This window comes from Pristiophorus japonicus, unplaced genomic scaffold (genome assembly GCF_044704955.1).
Source record: "Pristiophorus japonicus isolate sPriJap1 unplaced genomic scaffold, sPriJap1.hap1 HAP1_SCAFFOLD_666, whole genome shotgun sequence".
In the NCBI taxonomy this organism is placed as follows: Eukaryota; Metazoa; Chordata; class Chondrichthyes; family Pristiophoridae; genus Pristiophorus; species Pristiophorus japonicus.
In genome coordinates this window covers 103,940-129,349 of record NW_027254579.1, presented here as the reverse complement: position 1 = coordinate 129,349, position 25,410 = coordinate 103,940, and the positions used below count along the sequence as shown (strand labels likewise).

The 25,410-nt window shown below is 52.4% G+C and overlaps 1 protein-coding gene across 1 annotated transcript in view; it reads left to right on the top strand.

Moving 5' to 3' along the window:
- The window catches only part of LOC139255987 (retinol dehydrogenase 13-like), a gene marked incomplete at its 3' end in the record, with an annotated part of 169,864 nt that overhangs the window by 65,928 nt on the left and 78,526 nt on the right, over window positions 1-25,410 (top strand). The window contains exon 2 of the mRNA XM_070874071.1: window positions 16,923-17,162. Coding sequence (XP_070730172.1) covers window positions 16,923-17,162 — 240 coding nt within the window. The remainder of the gene's footprint in view (window positions 1-16,922; window positions 17,163-25,410) is intronic.

Genomic DNA, 25,410 nt, shown 5'->3' with positions numbered 1-25,410 from the left:
TGTGGGGAATGTACAGGTACTGGAGGGCGGGGAATGTACAGGTACTGGAGGGTGTGGAATGTGCAGGTACTGGAGGGTGTAGAATGCAGAGGTACTGGAGGGTGGGGAATGTACAGATACTGGAGGGTGGGGAAGGTACAGGTACTGGAGGGTGGGGAATGTACAGGTACTGGAGTGTGGGGAATGTACAGGTACTGGAGGGCGGGGAATGTGCAGGTACTGGAGGACGGGGAATGTACAGGTACTGGAGGGTGTGGAATGTATAGGTACTGGAGGGTGGGGAATGTGCAGGTACTGGAGGGCGGGGAATGTACAGGTACTGGAGGGTGGGGAATGTGCAGGTACTGGAGGGTGGGGAATGTACAGGTACTGGAGGGTGGGGAATGTACAGGTACTGGAGGACGGGGAATGTACAGGTACTGGAGGGTGTGGAATGTATAGGTACTGGAGGGTGGGGAATGCAGAGGTACTGGAGGGTGAGGAATGTATAGGTACTGGAGTGTGGGGAATGTACAGGTACTGGAGGGTGAGGAATGTATAGGTACTGGAGGGTGGGGAATGCAGAGGTACTGGAGGGTGGGGAATGCAGAGGTACTGGAGGGTGAGGAATGTACAGGTACTGGAGGGCGGGGATTGTACAGGTACTGGAGGGTGGGGAATGTACAGGTACTGGAGGGCGGGGAATGTACAGGTAATGGAGGATGGGGAATGTACAGGTACTGGAGGGTGGGGAATGTACAGGTACTGGAGGGTGTGGAATGTGCAGGTACTGGAGGGTGTGGAATGCAGAGGTACTGGAGGGCGGGGAATGTGCAGGTACTGGAGGACGGGGAATGTACAGGTACTGGAGGGTGTGGAATGTATAGGTACTGGAGGGTGGGGAATGCAGAGGTACTGGAGGGTGAGGAATGTATAGGTACTGGAGGGTGGGGAATGTACAGGTACTGGAGGGTGAGGAATGTATAGGTACTGGAGGGTGGGGAATGCAGAGGTACTGGAGGGTGGGGAATGCAGAGGTACTGGAGGGTGAGGAATGTACAGGTACTGGAGGGCGGGGAATGTACAGGTACTGGAGGGTGGGGAATGCAGAGGTACTGGAGGGCGGGGAATGTACAGGTACTGGAGGGTGGGGAATGCAGAGGTACTGGAGGGTGAGGAATGTATAGGTACTGGAGGGCGGGGAATGTACAGGTACTGGAGGGTGGGGAATGCAGAGGTACTGGAGGGTGAGGAATGTATAGGTACTGGAGGGTGGGGAATATACAGGTACTGGAGGGTGAGGAATGTATTGGTACTGGAGGGTGGGGAATGCAGAGGTACTGGAGGGTGGGGAATGCAGAGGTACTGGAGGGTGAGGAATGTATAGGTACTGGAGGGTGGGGAATGTACAGGTACTGGAGGGCGGGGATTGTACAGGTACTGGAGGGTGGGGAATGTACAGGTACTGGAGGGCGGGGAATGTACAGGTAATGGAGGATGGGGAATGTACAGGCACTGGAGGTCGGGGAATGTACAGGTACTGGAGGGCGGGGAATGTACATGTACTGGAAGATGGGGAAGGTACAGGTACTGGAGGGTGGGGAATGTACAGATACTGGAGGGTGGGGAATGTACAGGTACTGGAGGGCGGGGAATGTACAGGTACTGGAGGGTGTGGAATGTGCAGGTACTGGAGGGTGTAGAATGCAGAGGTACTGGAGGGTGGGGAAGGTACAGGTACTGGAGGGTGGGGAATGTACAGATACTGGAGGGTGGGGAAGGTACAGGTACTGGAGGGTGGGGAATGTACAGGTACTGGAGGGTGGGGAATGTACAGGTACTGGAGGGCGGGGAATGTGCAGGTACTGGAGGACGGGGAATGTACAGGTACTGGAGGGTGTGGAATGTATAGGTACTGGAGGGTGGGGAATGTGCAGGTACTGGAGGGCGGGGAATGTACAGGTACTGGAGGGCGGGGAATGTGCAGGTACTGGAGGGTGGGGAATGTACAGGTACTGGAGGGTGGGGAATGTACAGGTACTGGAGGACGGGGAATGTACAGGTACTGGAGGGTGTGGAATGGAAAGGTACTGGAGGGTGGGGAATGCAGAGGTACTGGAGGGTGAGGAATGTATAGGTACTGGAGGGTGGGGAATGTACAGGTACTGGAGGGTGAGGTATCTATAGGTACTGGAGGGTGGGGAATGCAGAGGTACTGGAGGGTGGGGAATGCAGAGGTACTGGAGGGTGAGGAATGTATAGGTACTGGAGGGCGGGGATTGTACAGGTACTGGAGGGTGGGGAATGTACAGGTACTGGAGGGCGGGGAATGTACAGGTAATGGAGGATGGGGAATGTACAGGTACTGGAGGGTGGGGAATGTACAGGTACTGGAGGGTGGGGAATGTACAGGTACTGGAGGGTGGGGAATGTACAGGTACTGGAGGGTGGGGAATGTACAGGTACTGGAGGGCGGGGAATGTACAGGTACTGGAGGGTGGGGAATGTACAGGTACTGGAGGGCGGTGAATGTACAGGTACTGGAGGGCGGTGAATGTACAGGTACTGGAGGGCGGGGAATGTACAGGTACTGGAGGGCGGGGAATGTACAGGTACTGGAGGGTGCGGAATGTACAGGTACTGGAGGGCGGGGAATGTACAGGTACTGGAAGGTGGGGAATGTACAGGTACTGGAGGGTCTGGAATGTACAGGTACTGGAGGACGGGGAATGTACAGGTACTGGAGGGCGGGGGATGTACAGGTACTGGAGGGTGGGGAATGTACAGGTACTGGAGGGTGGGGAATGTACAGGTACTGGAGGGCGGGGAATGTACAGGTACTGGAGGGTGTGGAATGTACAGGTACTGGAGGGCGGGGGATGTACAGGTACTGGAGGGTGGGGAATGTACAGGTACTGGAGGGTGGGGAATGTACAGGTACTGGACGGCGGGGAATGTACAGGTACTGGAGGGTGTGGAATGTACAGGTACTGGAGGACGGGGAATGTACAGGTACTGGAGGGTGCGGAATGTACAGGTACTGGAGGGCGGGGAATGTACAGGTACTGGAAGGTGGGGAATGTACAGGTACTGGAGGGTCTGGAATGTACAGGTACTGGAGGACGGGGAATGTACAGGTACTGGAGGGCGGGGGATGTACAGGCACTGGAGGGTGGGGAATCTACAGGTACTGGAGGGTGGGGAATGTACAGGTACTGGAGGGCGGGGAATGTACAAGTACTGGAGGGCGGGGAATGTACAGGTACTGGAGTGTGGGGAATGTACAGGTAGTGGAGGGTGGGAAATGTACAGGTACTGGAGGGTGTGGAATGTACAGGTTCTGGAGGGTGGGGAATGTACAGGTACTGGAGGGTGAGGAATGTATAGGTACTGGAGGGTGGGGAATGCAGAGGTACTGGAGGGTGGGGAATGCAGCGGTACTGGAGGGCGGGGAATGTACAGGTACTGGAGGGTGGGGAATGTACAGGTACTGGAGGGTGGGGAATGTACAGGTACTGGAGGGCGGGGAATGTACAGGTACTGGAGGGTGGGGAATGTACAGGTACTGGAGGGCGGGGAATGTACAGGTACTGGAGGGTGGGGAATGTACAGGTACTGGAGGGCGGGGAATGTACAGGTACTGGAGGGCGGGGAATGTACAGGTACTGGAGGGCGGGGAATGTACAGGTACTGGAGGGTGGGGAATGTACAGGTACTGGAGGGTGGGGAATGTACAGGTACGGAGGGTGGGGAATGTACAGGTACTGGAGGGCGGGGAATGTACAGGTACTGGAGGGCGGGGAATGTACAGGTACTGGAAGATGGGGAAGGTACAGGTACTGGAGGGTGGGGAATGTACAGGTACTGGAGTACGGGGAATGTACAGGTACTGGAGGATGGGGAATGTACAGGCACTGGAGGTCGGGGAATGTACAGGTACTGGAGGGCGGGGAATGTACATGTACTGGAAGATGGGGAAGGTACAGGTACTGGAGGGTGGGGAATGTACAACTACTGGAGGGTGGTGAATGCAGAGCTACTGGAGGGTGGGGAATGCAGAGCTACTGGAGGGTGGGGAATGCAGAGCTACTGGAGGGTGGGGAATGCAGAGGTACTGGAGGGTGGGGAATGAAGAGGAACTGGAGGGTGAGGAATGTAGAGGTACTGGAGTGTGGGGAATGTACAGGTACTGGAGGCTGGGGAATGTGCAGGTACTGGAGGGATCGGGAATGTACAGGTACTGGAGGGTGGGGAATGTACAGGTACTGGAGGGTGGGGAATGTACAGGTACTGGAGGGTGGGGAATGTTCATGTATTGGAGGGCGGTGAATGTACAGGTACTGGAGGGTGGGGAATGTACAGGTACTGCAGGGCGGGGAATGTACAGGTACTGGAGGGCGGGGAATGTACAGATACTGGAGAGTGGGGCATGTACAGGTACTGGAGGGCGGGGAATGTACAGGTACTGGAGGGTGAGGAATGTACAGGTACTGGAGGGTGGGGAATGTACAGGTACGGGAGGGCGGGGAATGTACAGGTACTGGAGGGTGTGGAATGTACAGCTACTGGAGGACGGGGCTAGTACAGGTACTGGAGGGCGTGGAATATACAGGTACTGGAGGGTGGGGAATGTACAGGTACTGGAGGGCGTGGAATGTACAGGTACTGGAGGGCGTGGATTGTGCAGGTACTGGAGGGCGGGGAATGTACAGGTATTGGAGCGTGTGGAATGTGCAGGTACTGGAGGGCGGGGAATGCACAGGTACTGGAGGGTGGGGGATGTACAGGTACTGGAGGGTGGGGAATGTACAGGTACTGGAGGGTGGGGAATGTACAGGTCCTTGAAGGCCGTGAATGTACAGATACTGGAGAGTGGGGCATGTACAGGTACTGGAGGGCGGGGAATGTACAGGTACTGGAGGGTGGCGAATGTACAGGTACTGGAGCGTGTGGAATGTGCAGGTACTGGAGGGCGGGGAATGTACAGGTCCTTGAAGGCCGTGAATGTACAGATACTGGAGAGTGGGGCATGTACAGGTACTGGAGGGCGGGGAATGTACAGGTACTGGAGGGTGGCGAATGTACAGGTACTGGAGCGTGTGGAATGTACAGGTACTGGAGGGTGGGGAATGTCGGTATTGGAGGGTGGGGAATGGACAGGTACTGGAGGGTGGGGAATGGACAGGTATTGGAGGGTGAGGAATGTACAGGTACTGGAGGACGGGGAATGTACAGGTACTGGAGGGTGGGGAATGTTCATGTATTGGAGGGCGGGGAATGTACAGGTCCTGGAGGGCGGGGAATGTACAGGTACTGGAGGGTGGGGAATGTACAGGTCCTTGAAGGCCGTGAATGTACAGATACTGGAGAGTGGGGCATGTACAGGTACTGGAGGGCGGGGAATGTACAGGTACTGGAGGGTGGCGAATGTACAGGTACTGGAGGGCGGGGAATGTACAGGTGCTGGAGAGTGGGGCATGTACAGGTACTGGAGGGCGGGGAATGTACAGGTACTGGAGGGCGGGGAATGTACAGGTACTGGAGGGCGGGGAATGTACAGGTACTGGAGGGCGGGGAATGTACAGGTACTGGAGGGCGGGGAATGTACAGGTACTGGAGGGTGGGGAATGTACAGGTACTGGAGGGTGGGGAATGTACAGGTACTGGAGGATGGGGAATGTACAGGTACTGGAGGGTGAGGAATGTATAGGTACTGGAGGGTGGGGTATATACAGGTACTGGAGGGTGAGGAATGTATAGGTACTGGAGGGTGGGGAATGTACAGGTATTGGAGGGTGGGGAATGTACAGGTACTGGAGGGCCGTGAATGTACAGGTATTGGAGGGTGGGGAATGTACAGGTACTGGAGGCCGGGGAATGTACAAGTACTGGAGGGTGGGGAATGTACAGGTACTGGAGGGTGAGGAATGTACAGGTACTGGAGGGCGGGGAATGTACAGGTACTGGAGGATGGGGAATGTACAGGTACTGGAGGGCGGGGAATGTACAGGTACTGGAGGGCGGGGAATGTACAGGTACTGGAGGATGGGGAATGTACAGGTACTGGAGGGTGGGGAATGTACAGGTACTGGAGGGCGGGGAATGTACAGGTACTGGAGGATGGGGAATGTACAGGTATTGGAGGGCGGTGAATGTACAGGTACTGGAGGGTGAAGAATGTACAGGTACTGGAGGGCGGGGAATGTACAGGTACTGGAGGGCGGGGAATGTACAGGTACTGGAGGGCGGGGAATGTACAGGTACTGGAGGACGGGGAATGTACAGGTACTGGAGGATGGGGAATGTACAGGTACTGGAGGGTGGGGAATGTGCAGGCACTGGAGGTCGGGGAATGTACAGGTACTGGAGGGCGGGGAATGTACAGGTACTGGAGGGCGGGGAATGTACAGATACTGGAGGGTGGGGAATGTACAACTACTGGAGGGTAGGGAATGCAGAGCTACTGGAGGGTGGGGAATGCAGAGGTACTGGAGGGTGGGGAATGAAGAGGAACTGGAGGGTGAGGAATGTAGAGGTACTGGAGGGTGAGGAATGTACAGGTACTGGAGGCTGGGGAATGTGCAGGTACTGGAGGGATCGGGAATGTACAGGTACTGGAGGGTGCGGAATGTACAGGTACTGGAGGGCGGGGAATGTACAGGTACTGGAGGGTCTGGAATGAACAGGTACTGGAGGACGGGGAATGTACAGGTACTGGAGGGTGAGGAATGTACAGGTACTGGAGGGTGGGGAATGTACAGGTACTGGAGGGCGGGGAATGTACAGGTACTGGAGAGTGAGGAATGTACAGGTACTGGAGGGTGGGGAATGTACAGGTACTGGAGGTTGGGGAATGTACAGGTACTGGAGGGCGGGGGATGTACAAGTACTGGAGGGCGGGGAATGTACAGGTACTGGAGGGCGGGGAATGTACAGGTACAGGACGGTGGGGAATGTACAGGTACTGGAGGGTGGGGAATGTACAGGGACTGGAGGGCGTGGAATGTACAGGTACTGGAGGGCGGGGAATGTACAGGTACTTCTGGACGGGGAATGTAGAAGTACTGGAGGGCGGGGAATGTACAGGTACTGGAGGACGGGGAATGTACAGGTACTGGAGGGTGGGGAATGTACAGGTACTGGAGGGTGGGGAATGTACAGGGACTGGAGGGCGTGGAATGTACAGGTACTGGAGGGCGTGGAATGTACAGGTACTGGAGGGCGGGGAATGTACAGGTACTGGAGGGCGGGGAATGTACAGGTACTGGAGGACGGGGAATGTACAGATATTGGAGGGTGGGGAATGTACAGGCACTGGAGGGTGAGGAATGTACAGGTACTGGAGGGCGGGGAATGTACATGTACTGGAGAGTGAGGAATGTACAGGTACTGGAGGGCGGGGAATGTACAGGTACTGGAGGGCGGGGAATGTACAGGTACTGGAGGGTGGGGAATGTACAGGTACTGGAGGGTGAGGAATGTACAGGTACTGGAGGACGCAGAATGTACAGGTACTGGAGGGTGAGGAATGTACAGGTACTGGAGGACGCAGAATGTACAGGTACTGGAGGGTGGGGAATGCAGAGGTACTGGAGGGTGGGGAATGCAGCGGTACTGGACGGTGAGGAATGTACAGGTACTGGAGGGCGGGGAATGTACAGGTACTGGAGGGTGGGGAATGTACAGCTACTGGAGGACGGCGAATGTACAGGTACCGGAGGGCGGGGAATGTACAGGTACCGGAGGGTGGGGAATGTACAGGTACTGGAGGGTGGGGAATGTACAGGTACTGGAGGGTGAGGAATGTACAGGTACTGGAGGGTGAGGAATGTACAGGTACTGGAGGGTGGGGAATGTACAGTTACTGGAGGGCGGGGAATGTCCAGGTCCTGGAGGATGGGGAATGTACAGGTACTGGAGGGTGGGGAATGTACAGGTACTGGAGGGTGGGGAATGTACAAGTACTGGAGGGTGGGGAATGTACAAGTACTGGAGGGTGGGGAATGTACAGGTACTGGAGGGTGAGGAATGTACAGGTACTGGAGGGTGGGGAATGTACAGGTACTGGAGGGTGGGGAATGTACAAGTACTGGAGGGTGGGGAATGTACAAGTACTGGAGGGTGGGGAATGTACAGGTACTGGAGGGTGAGGAATGTACAGGTACTGGAGGGTGGGGAATGTACAAGTACTGGAGGGTGGGGAATGTACAAGTACTGGAGGGTGGGGAATGTACAGGTACTGGAGGGTGGGGAATGTACAGGTACTGGAGGGTGGGGAATGTACAGGTACTGGAGGGTGGGGAATGTACAGGTACTGGAGGGTGGGGAATGTATAGGTACTGGAGGGTGGGGAATGTGCAGGTACTGGAGGGTGGGTAATGTACTGGCACAGGAGGGTGGGGAATGTACAGGTACTGGAGGGTGGGGAATGTACAGGTACTGGAGGGTGGGGAATGTTCAGGTACTGGAGGGTGGGGAATGTTCAGGTACTGGAGGGTGGGGAATGTTCAGGTACTGGAGGGTGGGGAATGTACAGGTACTGGAGGGTGGGGAATGCACAGGTACTGGAGGGCGGGGAATGTACAGGTACTGGAGGGTGGGGAATGTACAGGTACTGGAGGGTGGGGAATGTACAGGTACTGGAGGGTGGGGAATGTTCAGGTACTGGATGGCGGGGAATGTACAGGTACTGGAGGGCGGGGAATGTACAGGTACTGGAGGGTGGGGAATGTACAGGTACTGGAGGGCGGGGAATGTACAGGTACTGGAGGGCGGGGAATGTACAGGTACTGGAGGGCGGGGAATGTACAGGTACTGGAGGGTGGGGAATGTACAGGTACTGGAGGGCGGGGAATGTACAGGTACTGGAGGGTGGGGAATGTACAGGTACTGGAGGGTGGGGAATGTACAGGTACTGGAGGATGGGGAATGTACAGGTACTGGAGGGTGAGGAATGTATAGGTACTGGAGGGTGGGGAATGTACAGGTACTGGAGGGTGAGGAATGTACAGGTACTGGAGGGTGGGGAATGCACAGTAACTGGAGGGTGGGGAATGTACAGGTACTGGAGGACGGGGAATGTACAGGTACTGGAGGACGGGGAATGTACAGGTTCTGGAGGTTGGGGAATGTACAGGTACTGGAGGGTGGGGAATGTACAGGTACTGGAGGGTGGGGAATGTACAGGTACTGGAGGGCGGGGAATGTACAGGTACTGGAGGGCGGGGAATGTACAGGTACTGGAGGGCGGGGAATGTTCAGGTACTGGAGGGCGGGGAATGTACAGGTACTGGAGGGCGAGGAATGTACAGGTACTGGAGGGCGGGGAATGTTCAGGTACTGGAGGGCGGGGAATGTACAGGTACTGGAGGACGGGGAATGTACAGGTACTGGAGGGTGAGGAATGTACAGGTACTGGAGGGTGGGGAATGTTCAGGTACTGGAGGGCGGGGAATGTACAGGTACTGGAGGGTGAGGAATGTACAGGTACTGGAGGGCGGGGAATGTACAGGTACTGGAGGGCGGGGAATGTTCAGGTTCTGGAGGGTGGGGAATGTACAGGTACGGGAGGGTGGGGAATGTACAGGTACTGGAGGACGGGGAATGTACAGGTCCTGGAGGGTGAGGAATGTTCAGGTACTGGAGGGCGGGGAATGTACAGGTACTGGAGGGTGGGGAATGTGCAGGTACTGGAGGGTGGGGAATGTTCAGGTACTGGAGGGCGGCGAATGTACAGGTACTGGAGGGCGGGGAATGTGCAGGTACTGGAGGGCGGGGAATGTACAGGTACTGGAGGGTGGGGAATGTGCAGGTACTGGAGGGTGGGTAATGTACTGGCACAGGAGGGTGGGGAATGTACAGGTACTGGAGGGTGGGGAATGTACAGGTACTGGAGGGTGGGGAATGTACAGGTACTGGAGGGTGGGGAATGTTCAGGTACTGGAGAGTGGGGAATGTTCAGGTACTGGAGGGTGAGGAATGTACAGGTACTGGAGGACGGGGAATGTTCAGGTACTGGAGGGCGGGGAATGTACAGGTACTGGAGGGTGAGGAATGTACAGGTACTGGAGGGTGGGGAATGTTCAGGTACTGGAGGGCGGGGAATGTACAGGTACTGGAGCGTGGGGAATGTACAGGTACTGGAGGGCGGGGAATGTGCAGGTACTGGAGGGTGGGGAATGTACAGGTACTGGAGGGCGGGGAATGTACAGGTACTGGAGGGCGGGGAATGTTCAGGTACTGGAGGATGGGGAATGTACAGGTACTGGAGGGTGGGGAATGTACAGGTACTGGAGGACGGGGAATGTACAGGTACTGGTGGGTGAGGAATGTTCAGGTACTGGAGGGCGGGGAATGTACAGGTACTGGAGGGTGGGGAATGTGCAGGTACTGGAGGGTGGGGAATGTTCAGGTACTGGAGGGCGGGGAATGTACAGGTACTGGAGGGCGGGGAATGTGCAGGTACTGGAGGGCGGGGAATGTACAGGTACTGGAGGGTGGGGAATGTGCAGGTACTGGAGGGTGGGTAATGTACTGGCACAGGAGGGTGGGGAATGTACAGGTACTGGAGGGTGGGGAATGCACAGGTACTGGAGGGCGGGGAATGTACAGGTACTGGAGGGTGGGGAATGTACAGGTACTGGAGGGTGGGGAATGTACAGGTACTGGAGGGTGGGGAATGTTCAGGTACTGGAGGGCGGGGAATGTACAGGTACTGGAGGGTGGGGAATGTACAGGTACTGGAGGGCGGGGAATGTACAGGTACTGGAGGGCGGGGAATGTACAGGTACTGGAGGGTGGGGAATGTACAGGTACTGGAGGGTGGGGAATGTACAGGTACTGGAGGGCGGGGAATGTACAGGTACTGGAGGGTGGGGAATGTACAGGTACTGGAGGTTGGGGAATGTACAGGTACTGGAGGGTGGGGAATGTACAGGTACTGGAGGATGGGGAATGTACAGGTACTGGAGGGTGAGGAATGTATAGGTACTGGAGGGTGGGGTATATACAGGTACTGGAGGGTGAGGAATGTATAGGTACTGGAGGGCGGGGAATGTACAGGTATTGGAGGGTGGGGAATGTACAGGTACTGGAGGGCGGGGAATGTACAAGTACTGGAGGGTGGGGAATGTACAGGTACTGGAGGGTGAGGAATGTACAGGTACTGGAGGGCGGGGAATGTACAGGTACTGGAGGATGGGGAATGTACAGGTACTGGAGGGTGGGGAATGTACAGGTACTGGAGGGTGGGGAATGTACAGGTACTGGAGGGCGGTGAATGTACAGGTACTGGAGGGCGGGGAATGTACAGGTACTGGAGGGCGGGGAATGTACAGGTACTGGAGGGCGGGGAATGTACAGGTACTGGAGGGCGGGGAATGTACAGGTACTGGAGGGTGGGGAATGTACAGGTACTGGAGGGTGAGGAATGTATAGGTACTGGATGGTGTGGAATGCAGAGGTACTGGAGGGTGGGGAATGTACAGGTACTGGAGGGTGAGGAATGTACAGGTACTGGAGGGTGGGGAATGTACAGGTACTGGAGCGCGGGGAATGTACAGGTACTGGAGGGCGGGGAATGTACAGGTACTGGAGGATGGGGAATGTACAGGTACTGGAGGGTGGGGAATGTACAGGTACTGGAGGGTGGGGAATGTACAGGTACTGGAGGGCGGGGAATGTACAGGTACTGGAGGATGGGGAATGTACAGGTATTGGAGGGCGTTGAATGTACAGGTACTGGAGGGCGGGGAATGTACAGGTACTGGAGGGCGGGGAATGTACAGGTACTGGAGGGCGGGGAATGTACAGGTACTGGAGGACGGGGAATGTACAGGTACTGGAGGACGGGGAATGTACAGGTACTGGAGGGTGGGGAATGTGCAGGCACTGGAGGTCGGGGAATGTACAGGTACTGGAGGGCGGGGAATGTACAGGTACTGGAGGGCGGGGAATGTACAGATACTGGAGGGTGGGGAATGTACAACTACTGGAGGGTAGGGAATGCAGAGCTACTGGAGGGTGGGGAATGCAGAGGTACTGGAGGGTGGGGAATGAAGAGGAACTGGAGGGTGAGGAATGTAGAGGTACTGGAGGGTGAGGAATGTACAGGTACTGGAGGCTGGGGAATGTGCAGGTACTGGAGGGATCGGGAATGTACAGGTACTGGAGGGTGCGGAATGTACAGGTACTGGAGGGCGGGGAATGTACAGGTACTGGAGGGTCTGGAATGAACAGGTACTGGAGGACGGGGAATGTACAGGTACTGGAGGGTGAGGAATGTACAGGTACTGGAGGGTGGGGAATGTACAGGTACTGGAGGGCGGGGGATGTACAGGTACTGGAGGGCGGGGAATGTACAAGTACTGGAGGGCGGGGAATGTACAGGTACTGGAGGGCGGGGAATGTACAGGTACTGGACGGTGGGGAATGTACAGGTACTGGAGGGTGGGGAATGTACAGGTACTGGAGGGTGGGGAATGTACAGGGACTGGAGGGCGTGGAATGTACAGGTACTGGAGGGCGGGGAATGTACAGGTACTTCTGGACGGGGAATGTAGAAGTACTGGAGGGCGGGGAATGTACAGGTACTGGAGGACGGGGAATGTACAGGTACTGGAGGGTGGGGAATGTACAGGTACTGGAGGGTGGGGAATGTACAGGGACTGGAGGGCGTGGAATGTACAGGTACTGGAGGGTGGGGAATGTACAGGTACTGGAGGACGGGGAATGTACAGGTACTGGAGGGCGGGGAATGTACAGGTACTGGAGGGCGGGGAATGTACAGGTACTGGAGGGCGGGGAATGTACAGGTACTGGAGGGTGGGGAATGTACAGGTACTGGAGGACGGGGAATGTACAGATATTGGAGGGTGGGGAATGTACAGGCACTGGAGGGTGAGGAATGTACAGGTACTGGAGGGCGGGGAATGTACAGGTACTGGAGAGTGAGGAATGTACAGGTACTGGAGGGCGGGGAATGTACAGGTACTGGAGGGCGGGGAATGTACAGGTACTGGAGGGCGGGGAATGTACAGGTACTGGAGGGCGGGGAATGTACAGGTACTGGAGGGCGGGGAATGTACAGGTACTGGAGGGTGGGGAATGTACAGGTACTGGAGGGTGAGGAATGTACAGGTACTGGAGGACGCAGAATGTACAGGTACTGGAGGGTGAGGAATGTACAGGTACTGGAGGACGCAGAATGTACAGGTACTGGAGGGTGGGGAATGCAGAGGTACTGGAGCGTGGGGAATGTACAGCTACTGGAGGACGGCGAATGTACAGGTACCGGAGGGCGGGGAATGTACAGGTACTGGAGGGTGGGGAATGTACAGGTACTGGAGGGTGGGGAATGTACAGGTACTGGAGGGTGGGGAATGTACAGGTACTGGAGGGTGAGGAATGTACAGGTACTGGAGGGTGAGGAATGTACAGGTACTGGAGGGTGGGGAATGTACAAGTACTGGAGGGTGGGGAATGTACAGGTACTGGAGGGTGGGGAATGTACAGGTACTGGAGGGTGGGGAATGTACAGGTACTGGAGGGTGGGGAATGTACAGGTACTGGAGGGTGGGGAATGTACAGGTACTGGAGGGTGGGGAATGTACAGGTACTGGAGGGCGGGGAATGTACAGGTACTGGAGGGCGGGGAATGTACAGGTACTGGAGGGCGGGGAATGTACAGGTACTGGAGGGTGGGGAATGTACAGGTACTGGAGGGTGGGGAATGTACAGGTACTGGAGGGCGGGGAATGTACAGGTACTGGAGGGCGGGGAATGTACAGGTACTGGAGGGCGGGGAATGTACAGGTACTGGAGGGCGGGGAATGTCCAGGTACTGGAGGGCGGGGAATGTACAGGTACTGGAGGGCGAGGAATGTACAGGTACTGGAGGGTGGGGAATGTACAAGTACTGGAGGGTGGGGAATGTACAGGTACTGGAGGGTGGGGAATGTACAGGTACTGGAGGGTGAGGAATGTACAGGTACTGGAGGGTGGGGAATGTACAAGTACTGGAGGGTGGGGAATGTACAGGTTCTGGAGGGTGGGGAATGTACAGGTACTGGAGGGTGGGGAATGTACAGGTTCTGGAGGGTGGGGAATGTACAGGTACTGGAGGGTGGGGAATGTACAGGTACTGGAGGGCGGGGAATGTACAGGTACTGGAGGATGGGGAATGTACAGGTACTGGAGGGCGGGGAATGTTCAGGTACTGGAGGGCGGGGAATGTTCAGGTACTGGAGGGCGGGGAATGTACAGGTACTGGAGGGCGGGGAATGTGCAGGTACTGGATGGCGGGGAATGTTCAGGTACTGGAGGGCGGGGAATGTACAGGTACTGGAGGGCGGGGAATGTTCAGGTACTGGAGGGCGGGGAATGTACAGGTACTGGAGGGCGAGGAATGTACAGGTACTGGAGGGCGGGGAATGTTCAGGTACTGGAGGGCGGGGAATGTTCAGGTACTGGAGGACGGGGAATGTTCAGGTACTGGAGGGTGAGGAATGTACAGGTACTGGAGGGTGGGGAATGTTCAGGTACTGGAGGGCGGGGAATGTACAGGTACTGGAGGGTGAGGAATGTACAGGTACTGGAGGACGGGGAATGTTCAGGTACTGGAGGGTGAGGAATGTTCAGGTACTGGATGGCGGGGAATGTTCAGGTACTGGATGGCGGGGAATGTTCAGGTACTGGAGGGCGGGGAATGTACAGGTACTGGAGCGTGGGGAATGTACAGGTACTGGAGGGCGGGGAATGTACAGGTACTGGAGGGCGGGGAATGTACAGGTACTGGAGGGTGGGGAATGTACAGGTACTGGAGGGTGGGGAATGTACAGGTACTGGAGGGCGGGGAATGTACAGGTACTGGAGGGTGGGGAATGTACAGGTTCTGGAGGGTGGGGAATGTACAGGTACTGGAGGACGGGGAATGTACAGGTACTGGAGGGTGAGGAATGTTCAGGTACTGGAGGGCGGGGAATGTACAGGTACTGGAGGGTGGGGAATGTGCAGGTACTGGAGGGTGGGGAATGTTCAGGTACTGGAGGGCGGGTAATGTACAGGTACTGGAGGGTGGGGAATGTGCAGGTACTGGAGGGTGGGTAATGTACTGGCACAGGAGGGTGGGGAATGTACAGGTACTGGAGGGTGGGGAATGTACAGGTACTGGAGGGTGGGGAATGTTCAGGTACTGGAGGGTGGGGAATGTTCAGGTACTGGAGGGTGGGGAATGTTCAGGTACTGGAGGGTGGGGAATGTACAGGTACTGGAGGGTGGGGAATGTACAGGTACTGGAGGGCGGGGAATGTACAGGTACTGGAGGGCGGGGAATATACAGGTACTGGAGGGCGAGGAATGTACAGGTACTGGAGGGTGGGGAATGTACAGGTACTGGAGGGCGGGGAATGTACAGGTACTTGAGGGTGGGGAATGTACAGGTACTGGAGGGTGGGGAATGTACAGGTACTGGAGGGCGGGGAATGTACAGGTACTGGAGGGCGAGGAATGTACAGGTACTGGAGGGTGGGGAATGTACAGGTACTGGAGGACGGGGAATGTACAGGTACTGGAGGGTGGGGAATGTACAGGTACTGGAGGGTGTGGAATGTACAGGTACTGGAGGGTGGGGAATGTACAGGTACTGGAGGGCGGGGAATGTCCAGGTACTGGAGGGTGGGGAATGTACAGGTACTGGAGTGTGGGGAATGTACAGGTACTGGAGAGTGGGGAATGTACAGGTACTGGAGGGTGAGGAATGTACAGGTACTGGAGGGTGGGGAATGTACAGGTACTGGAGGGCGGGGAATGTCCAGGTACTGGAGAGTGGGGAATGTGCAGGTACTGGAGGGTGAGGAATGTACAGGTACTGGAGGGTGGGGAATGTACAGGTACTGGAGGGTGAGGAATGTACAGGTACTGGAGGGCGGGGAATGTACAGGTACTGGAGGGTGGGGAATGTACAGGTACTGGAGGGTGGGGAATGTACAGGTACTGGAGGGCGGGGAATGTACAGGTACTGGAGGGTGAGGAATGTACATGTACTGGAGGGTGGGGAATGTACAAGTACTGGAGGACGGGGAATGTACAGGTACTGGAGGGTGGGGAATGTACAGGTACTGGAGGGTGTGGAATGTACAGGTACTGGAGGGTGGGGAATGTACAGGTACTGGAGAGTGGGGAATGTACAGGTACTGGAGGGTGAGGAATGTACAGGTACTGGAGGGTGGGGAATGTACAGGTACTGGAGGGCGGGGAATGTCCAGGTACTGGAGAGTGGGGAATGTACAGGTACTGGAGGGTGAGGAATGTACAGGTACTGGAGGGTGGGGAATGTACAGGTACTGGAGGGTGAGGAATGTACAGGTACTGGAGGACGGGGAATGTACAGGTACTGGAGGGTGAGGAATGTACAGGTACTGGAGGGTGGGGAATGTACAGGTACTGGAGGGTGGGGAATGTACAGGTACTGGAGGGTGGGGAATGTACAGGTACTGGAGGGTGGGGAATGTACAGGTACTGGAGGGTGAGGAATGTACAGGTACTGGAGGGCGGGGAATGTACAGGTACTGGAGGACGGGGAATGTACAGGTACTGGAGGGTGGGGAATGTACAGGTACTGGAGGGTGGGGAATGTACAGGTACTGGAGGACGGGGACAGTCAGGAGAGAAAGGCGGGTCTGTACTGACCACGACTGCCCTTTAAATAGCCAGCACAGACAGGTTGGACCGATTGACTTTCTGAGCTGTGAGATTTCATAACGAAGAAAGATTTCCTTTATATCGCGCCTATCACATCCTCCCGAAGCACTTTACAGTCAATGAAGTACTTATTGAAGTGTCGTCACTTTACTAATGTTTGCACCAGTCCTGAGTCAGAAGGCCGTGGGTTCACGTCCCGCTGTATTGTGAAGCTTCATTGTGGTGAACCTTGTTTCTGTGTCCAGGGATCGGGAGGTCCATTGCCCTGGACTTTGCCCAGAGAAATGCCCGTGTGATCTTGGCCTGCCGGAATTTGGCGCGAGGACAGAGAGCGAAGCACGCGATCCGGCTCAAGTCAGGGAACAGTAAGGTTCACCTGCGTCTTCTGGACACCAGCTCCATGGAATCGGTGCGGGAGTTCAGCCAACGGATTAAGGCGGAGGAGAAACGGCTGGATATCCTTGTAAATAATGCAGCCACTTCAGGTAATGTGATGGTCCTGAGGGTAGAATAATGTCGAACCCGGGGACAAAGGGAAAGTGGGGAAGGGTCTGGGACCCCTGGCACTCCAGGAGGGATTGCTTTGTGACAAGTTTACTTCATTTCGCAGCCTTTGGCAATGTTCTGTGGTTCAACATTTGGAGCCCAGAGAAATGAGACAGCAGTGTTTGGATAGAAATATATTTAATAAATAAAACAGTTGACAATTGATGTGCTCCTTGCAGGAGGAGAAGCTGAGTGTAAGACATGATTCCGACATACATGCAGGGGACTTAGCGAACTGAGGGAACGTTCATCAAAAGCGATTTAATAGCATTGCTTATAATAATACTGAGAAAATAGAAATTAATTACCGAACATTTTCAATGCAAATAGGCGAATGTAAAGAGCAGTATCACCTGTCTTCCTGCAGGGAGATCCGTGCACTATATATTCAGGAGAATCATCAGTTAATATCGCGTGTCACCAGCTCATCGAATCAACATTTCAATGTTTTTACTGTCTATTCTCAGTAACAGAACAGGTGAACAGGTTGGAAAGAATTCTCCTGGTAATTGCTGCAATAATCTCTGGAATGTGGCCGGGAAGGGGAGCTTCAACAAAAACTTTGAAAAGGGAATGGACTCTGTAGCTGAAAATAGCCTTGATGGGCAAATGGCAGAGGGAGTGGGACTAATTGGATCATTCTTTCAAAGAGCTGGCACAGACAGGACGGGCAGAATGGCCTCCTTTGATGCTGTATCATTGTATGATTCTATCAATAACTCAAACACGTCGGAACCCGGCACATGGGCACCGGAGACCAGGCTGAGTGGGTGAACCTACTGCACACCTTCCCAGGTCCCCTCCATCCCAGATGTCAGCGTCCATCCAATTCGATTCACTCAAGGTGATGTTGAGAGGTGGCTGAGTGCACTGGACATGGCGATGGCTCAGGGCCCTGAGAACATCTGGGCTGCAGTGTTGGAGACCTGTGTACCCCAGCTCACCGGTCCACGGGCCAAGCTGTCCCAGGACAGCCCTGACACTGGCCTCAAACTGAGTGTGTCACATTGCCCAGGGACCACTCATGGTCAAAAACGCGCATCAATCTATCATATTGTAAGGTGTCTCCGCGCTGATCCCAGTCTGATCCCGGACTCTCGGTCTGATCCCAGCCTGATCCCAGTCTGATACCCGATTCTCAGTCTGATCCCGGACTCTCAATCTGATCCCAGCCTGATCCCGGTCTCTCAGTCTGATCCCACTCTGATTCCAGAATCTCAGCCTGACCCCAGTCTTTTCCCGGCATCTCAGTCTGATCCCAGTCTTTTCTCGGAATCTCAGTCTGATCCCAGACTCTCAGTCTGATCCCAGACTCCCAGTCTGATCCCAATCTGATCCCGGACTATCAGTCTGATCCCAGACTCCCAGTCTGATCCCAATCTGATCCCGGACTATCAGTCTGACCCCAGTCTGATTCTGTACACTCAGTCTGATCCCGGACTCTCAGAACATAAAACATAAGAACATAAGAATTAGGAACAAGAGTAGGCCATCTAGCCCCTCGAGCCTGCTCCGCCATTCAATAAGATCATGGCTGATCTGGCCGTGGACTCAGCTCCACTTACCCGCCCGCTCCCCGTAACCCTTAATTTCCTTATTGGTTAAAAATCTATCTATCTGTGACTTGAATACATTCAATGAGCTAGCCTCAACTGCTTCCTTGGGCAGAGAATTCCACAGATTCACAACTCTCTGGGAGAAGAAATTCCTTCTCAACTCGGTTTTAAATTGGCTCCCCCGTATTTTGAGGCTGTGCCCCCTAGTTCTAGTCTCCCCGACCAGTGGAAACAACCTCTCTGCCTCTATCTTGTCTATCCCTTTCATTATTTTAAATGTTTCTATAAGATCACCCCTCATCCTTCTGAACTCCAACGAGTAAAGACCCAGTCTACTCAATCTATCATCATAAGGTAACCCCCTCATCTCCGGAATCAGCCGAGTGAATCGTCTCTGTACCCCCTCCAAGGCCAGTATATCCTTCCTTAAGTAAGGTGACCAAAACTGTACGCAGTACTCCAGGTGCGGCCTCACCAATACCCTGTACAGTTGCAGCAGGACCTCCCTGCTTTTGTACTCCATCCCTCTCGCAATGAAGGCCAACATTCCATTCGCCTTCCTGATTACCTGCTGCACCTGCAAACTAACTTTTTGGGATTCATGCACAAGGACCCCCAGGTCCCTCTGCATCGCAGCATGTTGTAATTTCTCCCCATTCAAATAATATTCCCTTTTACTGTTTATTTTCCCAAGGTGGATGACCTCACACTTTCCGACATTGTATTCCATCTGCCAAACCTTAGCCCATTCGCTTAACCTATCTAAATCTCTTTGCAGCCTCTCTGAGTCCTCTACACAACCCACTTTCCCACTAATCTTTGTGTCATCTGCATATTTTGTTACACTACACTCTGTCCCCTCTTCCAGGTCATCTATGTATATTGTAAACAGTTGTGGTCCCAGCACCGATCCCTGTGGCACACCACTAACCACCGATTTCCAACCCGAAAAGGACCCATTTATCCCGACTCTCTGCTTTCTGTTAGCCAGCCAATTCTCTATCCATGCTCATACATTTCCTCTGACTCCGCGTACCTTTATCTTCTGCAGTAACCTTTTGTGTGGCACCTTATCGAATGCCTTTTGGAAATCTAAATACACCACATCCATCGGTACACCTCTATCCACCATGCTCGTTGTATCCTCAAAGAATTCCAGTAAATTAGTTAAACATGATTTCTCCTTCATGAATCCATGTTGCGTCTGCTTGATTGCACTATTCCTATCTAGATGTCCCGCTATTTCTTCCTTAATGATAGCTTCAAGTATTTTCCCCATTACAGATGTTAAACTAACCGGCCTATAGTTACCTGCCTTTTGTCTGCCCCCTTTTTTAAACAAAGGTGTTACATTAGCTGCTTTCCAATCCGATGGTATCTCCCCAGAGTCCAGAGAATTTTGGTAGATTATAACGAATGCATCTGCTATAACTTCCGCCATCTCTTTTAATACCCTGGGATGCATTTCATCAGGACCAGGGGACTTGTCTACCTTGAGTCCCATTAGCCTGTCCAGCACTACCCACCTAGTGATAGTGATTGTCTCAAGGTCCTCCCTTCCCACATTCCTGTGACCAGCAATTTTTGGCATGGTTTTTGTGTCTTCCACCGTGAAGACCGAAGCAAAATAATTGTTTAAGGTCTCAGCCATTTCCACATTTCCCATTATTAAATCCCCCTTCTCATCTTCTAAGGGACCAACCTTTACTTTAGTCACTCTTTTCCGTTTTATATATCTGTAAAAGCTTTTACTATGTGTTTTTATGTTTTGCGCAAGTTTACCTTCGTAATCTATCTTTCCTTTCTTTATTGCTTTCTTAGTCATTCTTTGCTGTTGTTTAAAATTTTCCCAATCTTCTAGTTTCCCACTAACCTTGGGCACCTTATACGCATTGGTTTTTAATTTGATACTCTCCTTTATTTCCTTGGTTATCCACGGCTGGTTATCCCTTCTCTTACCGCCTTTCTTTTTCACTGGAATATATTTTTGTTGAGCACTATGAAAGAGCTCCTTAAAAGTCCTCCACTGTTCCTCAATTGTGCCACTGTTTAGTCTGTGTTTCCAGTCTACTTTAGCCAACTCTGCCCTCATCCCACTATAGTCCCCTTTGTTTAAGCATAGTACGCTCGTTTGAGACACTACTTCCTCACCCTCAATCTGTATTACAAATTCAACCATACTGTGATCACTCATTCCAAGAGGATCTTTTACTAGGAGATAGTTTATTATTCCTGTCTCATTACACAGGACCAGATCTAAGATAGCTTGCTCCCTTGTAAGTTCTGTAACATACTGTTCTAAGAAACAATCCCGTATGCATTCTATGAATTCCTTCTCCAGGCTACCCCATGCGATTTGAGTTGACCAATCGATATGTAGGTTAAAATCCCCCATGACTACTGCCGTTCCTTTTTCACATGCCTCCATTATTCCCTTGATTATTGTCCGCCCCACCGTGAAGTTATTATTTGGGGGCCTATAAACTACGCCCACCAGTGACTTTTTCCCCTTACTATCTCTAATCTCAACCCACAATGATTCAACATTTTGTTCATTAGAGCCAATATCATCTCTCACAACTGCCCTGATATCATCCTTTATTAACAGAGCTACCCCACCTCCTTTCCCTTCTTGTCTATCTTTCAGAATCGTCAGATACCCCTGTATGTTTAATTCCCAGTCTTGACCACCCTGCAACCATGTTTCTGTAATGGCCACCAAATCATACCCATTTGTAATGATTTGTGACGTCAACTCATTTACTTTATTTCGAATGCTGCGTGCGTTTAGGTACAGTGTTTTAATACTAGTTTTTAAACCATGATTTTTAGTTTTGACCCCTCCTGCAGCCCCTTTATATTCAGTGGCCCTTTTTGTTTTTTGCCTTGGGTTTCTCTGCCCTCCACTTTTACTCATCTCCTTTCTGTCTTTTGCTTTTGTCTCCTTTTTGTTTCCCTCTGTCTCCCTGCATTGGTTCCCATCCCCCTGCCATATTAGTTTAACTCCTCCCCAACAGCACCAGCAAACACTCCCCCTCGGACATTGGTTCCGGTCCTGCCCAGGTGCAGACCGTCCAGTTTGTACTGGTCCCACCTCCCCCAGAACCGGTTCCAATGCCCCAGGAATTTGAATCCCTCCCTGCTGCACCACTGCTCAAGCCACGTATTCATCTGAGCTATCCTGCGATTCCTACTCTGACTAGCACGTGGCACTGGTAGCAATCCCGAGATTTGAGGTACTACATTTTAATTTAGCTTCTAGCTCCTTAAATTCGTCTCATAGGACCTCATCCCTTTTTTTACCTATATCGTTGGTACCAATGTGCACCACGACAACTGGCTGTTCACCCTCCCTTTTCAGAATGTCCTGCACCCGCTCCGAGACATCCTTGACCCTTGCACCAGGGAGGCAACATACCATCCTGGAGTCTCGGTTGCGGCCGCAGAAACGCCTATCTATTCCCCTTACAATTGAATCCCCTATCACTATCGCTCTCTGTTGTGGAAAAATATTTCCGAGACTGTATAATATATAAAGAGAGGTTTATTAAATCGGAGACAAAGCTTTGGGAGAAGTGTTAAAGACTCCTGTCTTTGAACCATCTTCTCAAATTGGTATCTGCAGTGAAGTTCTTTTATCTTACAAATTACGTCACTTTACAACACATGCTTTCGCACTACAAAGCTATAACTATCGAAGACTAAGCTTTTGATATTAACCATCCTGCATTGTGACAGGGCAGTATAAACAAGTGCAGGCTTTTGGCACCGGTATAAGCAAACATACCCAGCACTCAACTCTCCAGTATTCATTATCTCACTTTCCTATCTCCATAACTCAAGGCCAGCATACCTTGAAGTTTAACTTTTTTTATATAAGCATAATGCATCAGTATTGTTCCTTGCAAAATTCATTAAAGGGGAAAATAAAACAAATGTTTGGTCCCGTATACTAGTCAAGTATATGTCCAAAAATCCGCTCCAACAATATTCCCCCTTTTGGTCCTGGAGGATGTTCACGGAATCCAGATGACCACAATGATAGTAGCATGGTGTCATATATTCGTCCTTTGGGGTATGTTATTTCCCTGATGTTCCGTATGTCCACCTTGCCTGTAGCTCTAGGCTACCCTTCAAAGATAGTGGTCGGTGTCATCGTCGTCTGTTTCTTCATCCTTGGTGTCTTCAGGTATTTCCATCAGGTGTGCTTCTTCTTCGGCGATTACACTGGCTACTGGCATCAGTCGAGCCATCATAACTTTACAGCAGATATTAAAACACCCGATAATCAGACAGCAAGTAATTATTATTACAACCACAATAATTACTCCATGCATAAGATAGGACCCCCAGGATCCCCCTAACAGCCAGTCAAACCAGCCAGATCCTCCTGCTGTCATGGATAACTTCTTTACCTCCCTTCTTATGTGATCAGCGAGGTTGGTTATGTTTTCTGAATTATCGGGAATGTAAGTGCAACATTCAGCTCCAATTAAGGCACATGTGCCCCCACTTTGTGCTAGTATCTAGGGCCATTCGGTTCTGGAGTACCATTGTGCGCATGGCTACCATTTCAGCCGTTATGCCCTCCATTTCTTCAGTAGTGTTGTTAACTATCTGTTCCAGTACCCTCTCTAGGTTACGTAATTCATCCATGGTGCGTCCTATCCCGAATGGGAGCATCATGACCCCAAATAGCCTCTCTACCGGGGTAAGAGCTCGTCTTAGTCGACCTGGTGTCTGTACTTCTGCTAAAGTACGTTCCCGTCTGACAAAAGGGACCACATATCCCAAATAACAGGACCCCCTCCAGTCCTGAGGCAACCAGGGGTAGGCCTTATGCCCGCACACAAAATAAGTGCCATTGTAAGCTGTTAGATTCGATCCCAATCTCTCTCTCAGCCCCCCATCGCCACCTAATCTTAGGGTCCCAGTCCTGGCTATGTGTCTGATTCTTCAAACCCTCTATTTCAAAGAACCCCTGGTTTGTTGTTTTGCTGGCTGTTATGTTCCACCTGGTGAGGTTAAAGTATTGCGTACAATTGCTATATCCTGCTACAAAACCTGTTTCCTCACCAGCCAGGTCTCTAGTGAAACAAATGTCAGCGGTGGGCCTTCCAACTCCTGAGGTGTTGGTCAAAACCAGGAACGGGGGTCGTACCGACCTGTTGTATTCCGGCTGGTACCATCCGTCAATGCATCCAAAAGGTAACCCCCCGATCTCCATGTTTCTTTATTCCCACTCTGGTTCCAAGTATCATTTACTTCCCCTGTACCGTTTTGTCGCATTACCCACTCCGCTACTTCCGAGATGTTAAGAGAGATTGCACTCAAAGGGATGCCTCCTTTGCTATGTATGGGGATGTGCGAACATACCCAGCAACTAGAAAAGTTCTCATTTTGCGCATAAACATAAGACATGTACAAAAAGGTATTCACGTGTAACTCTCGTTTCGGTGTAGCTAGCAGGCCGGACCTAACATGAACTATGATAATCGCACCGATCGCAATATCTCGTTTCATCTTATTACTCTATAATTAACAAATAGTCAAAGGCAACATGGCCGTATGGCTTGCTTGAAGAATCTCTCGCTGTCAATCTGTAAATAGACAAACAACAACAACTAATATGTGTGCTAAACGGCTGGTTCAAAAACCTGAAGCTGGGTCCAGTGCTTCCATTTTCCGTTCCCTTTAACATCGATGCAGGAACAAGTGTCCCCGCTGATTATAACCTCATATGGTCCTATTCATTTTTGGGGCAAACCCCGGTTTTCCCGGGAGGACCCTTACCATAACGCGACTTCCCGCCAACGGGACTTCAGGGAGCTTTGTAAGCTCTGTTTCCGCGTCTCTTTCTTCCTGATTGTCCCTCACTAATTTACGCATCCCTTTTAATTGAGTACTTAGTTCCAAAACATACCGTTTTATTTTGTCTTTTAATGGGCCTACATCGCCCCCCCTGTTATGATGTTCTCTGGTAATTGCATCGCCCTTCCTGTCATTAGTTCATAAGGGGTTAATCCGGTTGTCTGGTTTGTCGGGGCTCTTAACTTCATCAATATAATGGGTAATACTTCTGTCCACGTTTTTCCTGATGTTTGCATGGCCTTTGCCAGGGCGTTCTTCAAGGTACGGTTCATGCGCTCTATCATCCCAGAACTCTGTGGCTGGTCGGGGATGTGGAATTTTTGTTTTATGCCCATCAGCTGGCATATTGTTTTTACAATTTTCTAAACTGCTAAAGCTTACTGTTTTAGCCTTTTTCAAAAGTCCCTTTTACACCTTCACAGATAGCTCACCACTCGCCCAGGAGTTTGACCTGATCCCTGAAGATATTTTTTTTTTTTACTGAGCTTGAAGCTTTCGTGTCAAGGTTTTACACAAAGGAAAATGGGAGCGTTTTAAAAGGCATTCTTTATCTCATTCCTGGACTAAATTTATGTCTTTCCACCCAATTGCATGTTTTCTTTCGACAAGTAAGTGAGCGTGTCAAATTTTTTTTTTTTACTACCGGGACCATGTATTTTTATCTTTTACTCAACAAACCTATCCTTTGTGCATTTCCTAGCTCCGTAACTTATCATCCGAATATATCCACACCTTTGTTTCTAACTTAAAATGTCATACC